Source organism: Protobothrops mucrosquamatus, unplaced genomic scaffold (genome assembly GCF_001527695.2).
Source record: "Protobothrops mucrosquamatus isolate PMUCROS unplaced genomic scaffold, P.Mucros_1.0 scaffold18, whole genome shotgun sequence".
Lineage (NCBI taxonomy): Eukaryota > Metazoa > Chordata > Lepidosauria > Squamata > Viperidae > Protobothrops > Protobothrops mucrosquamatus.
This window is the reverse complement of record NW_015386403.1, coordinates 1,042,270-1,052,708: the sequence shown is the minus strand read 5'-3', so window position 1 is coordinate 1,052,708 and position 10,439 is coordinate 1,042,270. Positions and strand designations below refer to the sequence as shown.

Below are 10,439 nucleotides of genomic sequence, written 5' to 3'. Positions count from 1 at the left end.
ATTGGAAATAAGTTTCAACAGCAGTGGAAACTACTTATCTTTTATAAAACAGTATATAGTCCAAAATGTAACTTCTTCAAGAATTATTGTAGTCATAAACATAGTAATAATTATGAGCCTTGAAATATAATTGCTTTAAATTTCCATTTAAATGTTTTAATGGAATTTATGGACTTAATATGCTTTTATTTTTTTAAGCCATACATCCCTTAGTATCCTTTTGCATCATCACATCAGCTTTTACAAGCCTGAACATGAAATGTGAAATCAAAACCCTATAATTTTTTTATCAACATCATTATTAAAGTTTATTAAATAAAATCTTACCTACCAAAGAACTGTATATATCCTTCCTCTTTTGTTTGTGTGTCCTAATGGTTATCTTAAACTGTGTATATGTTAGTGTAAGAATCAGTGTTATCATAAATTTAAATATTGTAAAACAAAACCAGCTGCATTCATTATAAGTGCATTACTGCCAGGAACTGTAAATATGTTTTTGCCTGATAGCCTTTTGACTCAATAATATCCTGCTATCTTTGTCTGCCAGGCAACTTTTAAAACCAAGTCGAGACAGGTTATGATTTTTACAGTAAAACTGAGTTTCTGAAAAGCATCTTTTCAGTTTCATAGTTTGGGATAATTAAAAATCCAGAATATAATTTGTTGCTAAGGTGATTAAAAATGATGTTTTAAGATAATTAATAAAAAGTCCAACACACTTTTTTGTGTTGTTTCTATAAGATACACAAATGCACACAAAACCTATCATATCATACCATACAAACAATTTTAATTGTGTAGTTACAGTCAATAACCACTCCTAGTCAGAACATTTCTGCATAAAGAAAATTGTGATACACTTATAAAAACAGCCAGCTGTAACAAAATAACTGGTGTTTTCATAGCAATAAACTCATAAAAAAGAAATACACCTTTATACAGAAAATTTATACAGCTGTAGCTTTAAGATTGATTGTAAACCAAAGGAAGACACATTGCAAACATCAATTATTTTCACATTAATTGCATAAGTTTCTAAGGTGATCTAGTAGTTTGATTTACCTAAGCTTATTTGCATGATAGTAAAAATTGCATACAACAATAAGAGTGAAGCTTATAGTATGAATTGCTTGGATAACATAGAGCACTTTTTATAGGCAACTGTGTAAAGCACATTTTTTTCTATTTAAAACTTTTAAGACACTTTGTTTTACTGCCCATCAAAATACACTTATAAATAGAAAAAAAACCCAATATGGTAACAAGAGAAGCAATATTACATTTAACGGAAACTTCTAAAATTAATTACAATATGATATTTAAAGATCTACAAATAAATAATGGGAAAAACCATGATTCACATTTTGTTTTCAAAAATTCGTATAACAAATGAAAATGAAAAAAGATACAGTGACTTCTTACTTTTGAAAAAAAAATCTGAGTTACGGCAGTGCCATATAATACAAGGCATTTGTTGGCATATGTGAACTTTAAACTGCATTTCACAGTCTATAGTTCTTTTGTAACATACAATAGAGCAAGAGTAACTAACTCTTCTTTTATCTTTTACTTAAATAAATGTTAAGCTTTCATAGATCAAGTGTGGAGTGTTAACAATAACTGGGAAAAAATAAAAACAGTAAGTCACAAAGTAATGCTTGTCTGAAAGCTCTAGAATAATAATAACAACAATAAGAAGAAAAACAACCCACAGATATCATGCTTATTGGATACATGTTGATGTACCCAGTGAACACAAATTAATATGAAACAATCTTCAATGCTTCATTTCTATCACTGAAGCAGTTTGTAAAATATCTAGTGCAGTCTGTATTATCCTTTTTTTTTCAACTTTTGTGCAAGTTTTGGAAGATTCATAGGCCAAACAATGACAAAAGAGGTTGATGACAGTATACAGGATGTATTTTTCTTTTTATTAGTAAGCAGAGATGCTGTTGAATAAATACTATTTTTATCAGTCTTTCAATACAGTGTTACAGTCAGTGTTCCCTTCTACTGATAACTCATCTTCTAATTTAACTGAAAAAAGTGTGTTCGTACTTTTGTCTTGGACACTCTCTTCCAAATCCTTAAGTAACTCATCTTCCTTATATTCTGCCACATCTACTTCTAAGCCTGAGTTATCTTTCAGCTTTCCATGGTGTTTGACATAGTATCGCTGGTTCTGAAAGAACTTGATAATGGTGTATTTCGGTAGGTCGAGCTGGGCTGACAGAGTCTGGATTGCTTCTTCATCTGGATACAGGCCTACATCTTGAATAAAACTCTGAAGAATACCCAGAGCTTCTATAGAAATTTTTGTTCGTGGACGATTCTTCTGACGGTTTTCATCCTCAGATTCAGCTGGTGATGCTACTGTTGGCTGTCTTGGGGGTAATCTGGGACCTGGAGGTGGGGGCTGCTGCTGCTGGGCCTGCTGCTGGGGTGGCTGTTGCTGGGGCTGCTGCTGCTGTTGCTGATAGACAATGAAAGAAAAAGTTAAGAACACAAATTGAGAAAGGTACTTCTGTTAAAAAAAGATTTGTTTTCACCTATATTATTTAGAAACAACTGTAACACTGTTTGATTTGCAATAGAATGCCTCTGGGCATGCTTAGCCCTTCTGATTTTCACTTTCATCATCTTTCTTCCCCCCCCCCCCCCATAAATTTGCCTTTCCTGATTTATATAGTCCATAATCTAATATTACTAATTAATATTAATTAGTAATATTACTAATATTAATAGTAATATAAATACTATTAATAGCATTAATAACATTTAATACTATTAGAGTAGTATTAATACTATACTAATTAATACTATTAACATAGTAATACTATGTTAATATTAATAAAGTATTAGTCTTTGGTAATAAATACAGGTAGCACATGGATAAAAATGTTAACACTAATGATGGTTAGCTAAACATTATCAGTCCTTTTCAATCAATATTAACCACTGTATTATAATAAAATATCTATGCATGCTATTTACTTTGACATAAAAAGTTCAGGGCACTTTAAATGTTTGAATAATAAAAACCAGCACCTTCATTCTAGTTGATCAAAGATCAAAGTGTAGGCATGTGCATGCAGTACAGAAGAGTACTCAGACATTTCATCATTTGTACTGAACCTCATCTAAACTATTTTGTCCCGCTATATCTACAGTATATACATGAATCTGGGAAGATTTAGCTTTAAAAAAGGAAGGGAATTTGAGAAAAGTATGTGAGTCTGTAGATCATGCCTGATTCTTTAATTACGGTTCTTACCTATTTTATATTGCAGTATGTTTGTAGTAGATTAGTAAAGAAAGGTGGGTCATCAAATGACTGGACTCAACTATATGACCATTTTTATTGTGGCTGTTAAGTGAATCACTGCAGTAATTGAGCAAATCACATTGTCAACAAGTGAATTACATGATCATGAAATAAATTCGGCTTCCCTCATTGACTTTGCTTGTTGAAAGCTGGCTGGGAAGATTGCAAATTGGGATCACTCATCCACAAGATGCTTCAATTGTTTTTAATGAACACTGGTTGCCAAGTGTCCAAATCATTATCACATGATTGTGGGGGTGGTACAACAATTCCAAATTTGAGGACATTGTAAGTCACTTTTTTCAGCATCATTATAACTTTGAACTATCATTAAACAATCCTAAATTGAGGACTGCCTATATTTTTTCCATTGAAAGAGTAGTATTGCTTGAAAATGTCATCTGATTCTAACAAGGAATTCCAGATGATTGGATGGAATCCCATTATTTTTAAAAGAGGAATGAAGGAATCCTTATCCAACAAAATGTCCTATCAACAAAAAGGTCTTATTCAATACAATGCAATTCAGTGGTGAGAAAAGTAAGGTTTTACACTTACTTTTGGCAAGAAAAACCAAATGCACAGATATAGAATAGGTAGTACCTGCCTCAACGGCATAACTGTGAGAGAGATCTAGCATTACTAGTGGACAATCCCTTAAGTATGAACCAGCAACATGTTGCAGGTACCATAAAAATAAATGCAGTTCTAGGTTACATCAAGAAAGGGATAGTATCAAGATCATGTGAAGTGTTAGTACCATTTTATACTGCACTGGTAAGACTATACTTGGAATAATGTATCCAGTTTTGGTCAGCGAGACAAAAAAGATATTGAGACTTTAGAAAGAGTGCAGAGAAGAGCAACAAAGATATTGGGGAATGGAAGCTAAATTATACAATGAATGGTGGCAGGAACTGAGAATGTCTAATCTAACAAAGAAAAGGACTAGGGATGACATGATAGCAGTCTTTCAATATCTGAGGGGTACCTGAGGCAATGTACCTGAGGCAAGACAAGAAGAAATGAATGGAAGCTTAACAGAGATCCGACATGGAATTTAAGACAAATTTCCTGTCAGTGAGAACAATTAGTGGAATGGCTTGCCTCCAGAAGTTGTGAGTGCTCCATCACTGGAGGCTTTAAGAAGTGATTCAACAGCCATTTGTCCAGAATGGTATAAGGTTTCCTGCTTTAATAGAGGATTGGACTAGAAGCCTCCAAGTCCCTTCCAACTGTCATTCTGTAATGTGAGGAACTATAGAGAACTTGGTCTTACATCCTTATTGGGGATCATTCTGTATCAGATCATAACTGATCTTTTAATGCTTTGGGAAAAAATGCAGTCATTACTAAAAATCAGCATGGATTTGTCAAGAAAAAAAGTCCTAGACTAATCTTGTTTCATATTATTGGATACTATCAGAATGCTGCAGAGGTATATTAATTTCATAAAGATGTTTGATAAATTGTAACAAAATATTCTGATTGATAGCCTAGGACTGGATTATATGTGATGTGGACTCACAGTCATCTTGAAAACTATATTGAGAGAGTGCTCATCAACAGTGTCTTATCAAAGTATTTTAGATTTTGGATTGATACTCTTCAGAATTTTTTGTTTATAATACAGAAGAAGAGGTAAAGATAAACCGTCAAATGTACAGATGACACATCATTGAGTGAGACACCAAGTACATTAAACTAGAGAAGCAAAATTCAAAATGATCCTTATATGTAAGAGAAATAAGTTGAAAATGGCAAAATTAAGGCAAATGGAAAGTTTTTCAATTAGGAAACAAATGTTAAACATAGAGGTGTGGAGGACATATTTGGCTCAGTTAATGGCAAATATGAAAATAATTCTGGAATTTTAGTTCTGGTCCCAAGATAAATATGAGTTAGTGGTATGAAATAACTGCTAAGAAGCAAATGCTATTTTAGATTTTATCAGCAGAAAATTTTTCAATTAAAATAAATAAATAAATCCCAGTATAGGTAGTCCTTGACTTACAACCACTTGTTTAGTGACATGTAAAGTTATAATAGCACTGAAAAAGTGACTTATGACTGTTTTTCACACTTATGATATCCCCATGGTGAAATGATAAAAATTCATATGCTTGGTAACTGACATTTATGACACTTGTAGTATCCCAGGGTCTTGTGATCCCATTTTGTAATCTTCTGACAAGCAAAGTCAATGGGGAAGCAGTGATAGTCTTTTATGAGGAGAGAACTGGGTGTGTTCTTAGAAATAATTGAGGGAGATAGAATATAACTTTTTAAGTATATAAGGAAGGGATTAGGACTTTCTGACTTAATGTTCCATTCTACCATTATGATTCTAAAAAAATGTTGCAGATACTTCTTTGTATTTATATATGCCATGTGCAATCTAGGGTTTTTCCTAGATTCACGAGTCCAGCTCAGAGCAAGTAGCAGTTGTGTCTTGGAGAGTCTTTGTGTTGTGTACCAGTTGCACCTTTTCATGGATCACAAGGCCCTGCACTCATTCCCTAGTCAACTCTCAGTTGAATTACCACAATGTGTTCTACATTAGGCTACCCTTGAAGAGTATTTGGAAACTATAGCTTAAGAATGCAGTAACTCAGACAGTTCTGGAGGGCCCTAGGGTGGCACATATAACACTGCTTTATGCAAGCTGCATTATTTGACAGTTTGCTTCTGGGTCCAATTCAAGGATTGATTATTACCTTTAAAAATCTTAATGGCATGGAATTAGGTTATCTGAAACACGGTCTTCCTCAATGGAACTGACTTGCCTTACTTGAACTGGCAGAATGGGCCTTCTTTGGATTCCATCAGTCAAGGCATTTCAACTGATGGAATCTTCTCTACCTTGGCACCCAGCTTCTGGAATATTTTGTCTCCTGAGGAAAGATCTGCCTCTGGTCTTTTGGCCTTAAAACCTGGGCCTTGGAGCTCTGATAGGGTCATGCTATTCTGGATGTGGCAAATTGAGTAATTTTCTAATCTTGATTTTAATGTTTTTATACCTATGCTTTCATTTTATTGTAGCTATACAGAGTCACTTGGATTAGTGAGATGGGATGCATATACATTTAATACTGTAAATAAATAAAATATAATTCAAACAAATTTTAGTACACAGTATAAACCAAATTCTGCATTCATTTTTTGAATTCTTGCATACTTCAAATTTGCACCTATGTATTTCAACCCACTTTATCAAAAAAGAAAAAACCCTGTGTAATTAAGTTGATAAAATAGCCAGTTTGTAGTAATAGTAGAGGTATCAGATTAGAAATTGGGAGGCTGTGAGTTCTAGTCCTGCTTTAGGCATAAAGCCAGCTGGGTGACCTTGGGCCAATTACTTTTGCTTAGTCTTTGAAAGGAGACAATGGCCAACCACTTTTGAAAAATTAAAAAAACTCTAGCAACTTGTCCAAACACTTTTTAAGAATTGGACAGGATTGAATGGAAGAAAAAGAAAATGAACATGAAGCATAAAACCTCCATCAAATTAATCAGCTTCCAAATTGCTCCACATCAAATTTCTAGGGCAGTGATGGCGAACCTTTTAGAGACCGAGTGCCCAAACTGCAACCCAAAACCCACTTAATTATTGCCGGGTGCCAGGTGGGCATGGCCCACTGGATGGTCGTGGCTGTGGTGGTCATGGCAGACTGGATGGGTTTGGCCAAGGTGGGTGTGGTCACCTCGATGTTGCTCATGGGGAGGGATGGCTGTGGGGGCTAGGCAGGGTTGGGGGAGATCCAGGGGGTCTCTGGCAGATGGGGCGATGGGCAAGAGGCTCGTCCTGTGGGGTGAGATGAAGCAAGGTGAGGCAGGGTGGGAGTGCCATTGTCACAGGGCAAGGCGAGGCAGGGCGGTTGCTGCCGGACACCATCGGCCCCCGCACACAGAGGCCAGTGAGAGCATGGGGGCCGACAGTGTCCGTCAGCAGCCACAGCCTGCTGGTCTCTCGAACAGCACACTCTGGGGCTCTGCAGCCCGCCACCAGCAGTTCAGAGAAGCCGCCTCTGAGCTGGACGGCCAGCCGACTGCTGAGGAGGCGATGAAGTGGGTTGTGCCTGGGAAAAGGAGAGCATGCGAGGCCAGGAGGGATGGGATGGGGAGAAGGGAAACCAGCCATGCTGGGATGCATCCGGCCATATGGAACCTCGGCGAGTTAGCGGGCGGCTGGTTGAAGAGGGACGGTTGCCATCTCCGGGGCATGGCACGCGTGCCCACAGAGAGGGCTCTGAGTGCCGCCTCAGGCACGCGTGCCATAGGTTCGCCACCACTGTTCTAGGACTTTTTGTTTAGTTTGGAAAAAATATAAATTCTGCTATGTGAAAGAGGAATAACTAATTAAAATGGCCTATACTTTAAAATGGTTTAAAAGGATAGATTACACTTGCTGGGGAAGCCTAACTATGCGAAATTCACCAGCAACACATTTTCTTCTAGAGATGTTCAATCTGAATGTATAAACATTGACAGTGAAGGAAGCTGCCAATTGTCAGAGCATGCTCACTGGGTATCCTCATTGTCCCTTTGCTTGCATGGAAACTATCATTATTCAAATTATTGCCAAGAACCAAAATCAGTATCTGTAAGCTAATTGTTTAATTTGATGTTTAGTTCATCTCACAACTGCAGTACGTAGTTTTCAAAAGTAATAGAACTTCATTTCTACCTTGTATATTGGATAAATTACTGTAAGCAAATCACACTTGGTTGCATATTACACTTCAATGGGCAGATTGGTCCTGAACCTTTAGCTAGTTAAATCTCTAAAATAAACAGTACACACCACGTTTACCAAAAAGAAAAAATATTTTTGTTTACTACTAGTCTTACACTGAATAACAATTAACAATGAGAATATAATCAATAACCTCAAAAATATTCTGTAATAGGGAACAGAATAAAAGGACATTTAAATAAATGAAGTTATTTTTTTTAAAACGGACAGTTGCATATTTTGTATGTTAACATTTATTATTATTTACCATTGTAAGAGAGTGCTTGTATGACAGTGTTGATAGTGCCAGCTAGAGTCAGAAAAACCCAAACCCAAACCTATTCAATTATGAAGTTTAATCTATCTCATAGGACTGTAAGGAAAAAAAGTCTCTCTCTCTCTCTCTCTTTGTGTGTGTGTGTGTGTGTGTGTGTGTATATGTGTGTGTGTGTGTATGTATAAAACAATGTTACACTACCCAAGAAGCTACTTTGAAAAACTTGGACAAAATCTGGGACACATATATAATGAAATATAAAGTATTTATATGAAATTAATGATTCTAGAACTCTTCTACATTTAGCATCAAGTAAGACAATTCTTTATTTTGGACAAATAGCATAACTCTTGACCAGGACATGACAGGACATGTGTGGCTCGCTTAATGCTTCTGAGTTCAATGTTGCAGTATTGCTGTCTATTGGGTAAGCTGGTTGGGGCACATAAAAATTGGAGCGTCACAAGTTCCAATTTTTGATAAAAACTTCTGCATTAACATATATCTCTATTTGTATAAAACATAAAATCTGCTGGGAATAGTTACTAGTACTATACATTTTGAGGGCAGAGTCTTGTGTATGTGAGCAACTTTTTTTAGTTTTTATGCTAGTACTCAAAACCAAGCAAAACTGGATTTTTTGTCATGCATTTTGAGTTGGATTAGTTATAACTTTAACTGATGTTCATGTTTTAATTTGTACTCTTAAATTGAATGCCTTGAATATGAAGTGGGATATAAAAATGCATAATTAAATAAATAATGTGCCCATCCATGATTACTAGAACTGGTACCTACTAATTTTAATAGGGATTTATTTTAAACAAATACGTTTAAAGTTTGCAGATATTAGTCTTATCTACAAAAATCAATGAAATTTTACTAACTATTGGACAGATCTTGGAAATACATTGCTACATAATTATTTCCTTCTATTTCTACAAGTGGTAAGTGTATTCAAATGTATAATTTCCAGGCATTTGCAGTAACACTTTGTAATATAATTATTTGTTTACCATCTTTGGCTAAATCACTTATTGTAAGCTACTTCACTTTTACAGTTTTGATCAACCTCTATCCAATTGCTTCATTTGCTTTACATGCTAACTTTTGAAAAACTATAAATGACTTTCTGATAAGCACTATAAATAGCTTTTATAATATAATAAATGATTGAAAATCTTAGGGTAATGAGGTAACTCTCCATTACTTGTAAAAAAAGAGAAAAAAAAGTCCAAAAGTTGCTTTTTCACAAGGCAACTGGACTTTCTTGTTTTTCTTTGAAGATGTTTCACTTCTCATCCAAGAAGCTTCTTCAGCTCTAACTGGATGGTGTGGAATGGAAGAGTTTTTATACTCCTTGTCTTTTACTGTACTGCTGAATCTTGTTCTGATGGGCTTGTTCTCCTATGTTGTGGTTGTTTTGTTTCGCCAATATACAGATCTGCACATGGCTCACTGTATCATCTATCTCCAGTCTACAACAAAGTTCTTTCAACAGTTCCAAGAAGGCTCCACATCCATTTGCATTACTCAGATGACCCTGACCACACAGATAGCCTCAACAATTTTCTAAAACAGGCATGTCAAATTGCCGGCCCGCAGGTTGGATGCATCACAACAAAACCGCGCCCACCCCATTGCTGGCAATGGGGGAAAAGTCATGATACGTTGTGCAGCATCATGTGACATCGCGAGTTTGACATGCCTGCTCTAAAAGAATGCAAATGAGCAGCTGTCTGCAAGAAGTATAAAAATCTTCCCATTCTTCACCATCCAATCATAGCTGAAGAAGCTTCTTGGATGAGAACTGAAACATCTTCAAAGAAAAACAAGAAAGTCCAGTTACCTCATGAAAAAGCATCTTTGGCGTAACTCTGACCTGGATGACTGAGAATCTCCATAGAGAAAAAAAGTCCAATCCCACATTTTAAATAGAATGGACTTTAAAAAGACACAATTTATTTTTAATTTGTTTTTAAAACTTGCCCTTTAAAGACATTGTCATGATGGGTTACAATAAAATTAAGCTTCATCTATTCCTAAAAAAGGCAATTTACTCTGATCTGTTTATAAATGGAAGGAAACAGCTGGAT

The 10,439-nt window shown here is 35.6% G+C and overlaps 1 protein-coding gene across 1 annotated transcript in view; it reads right to left on the bottom strand.

Annotated features, from left to right (window-relative positions):
• Positions 1-771: 771 nt before the first annotated feature.
• SATB1 (SATB homeobox 1) overlaps positions 772-10,439 on the bottom strand; it is a 92,922-nt gene continuing 83,254 nt past the window's right edge. The window contains exon 13 of the mRNA XM_015810741.1: positions 772-2,479. Coding sequence (XP_015666227.1) covers positions 1,979-2,479 — 501 coding nt within the window. The 3' untranslated portion in view covers positions 772-1,978. The remainder of the gene's footprint in view (positions 2,480-10,439) is intronic.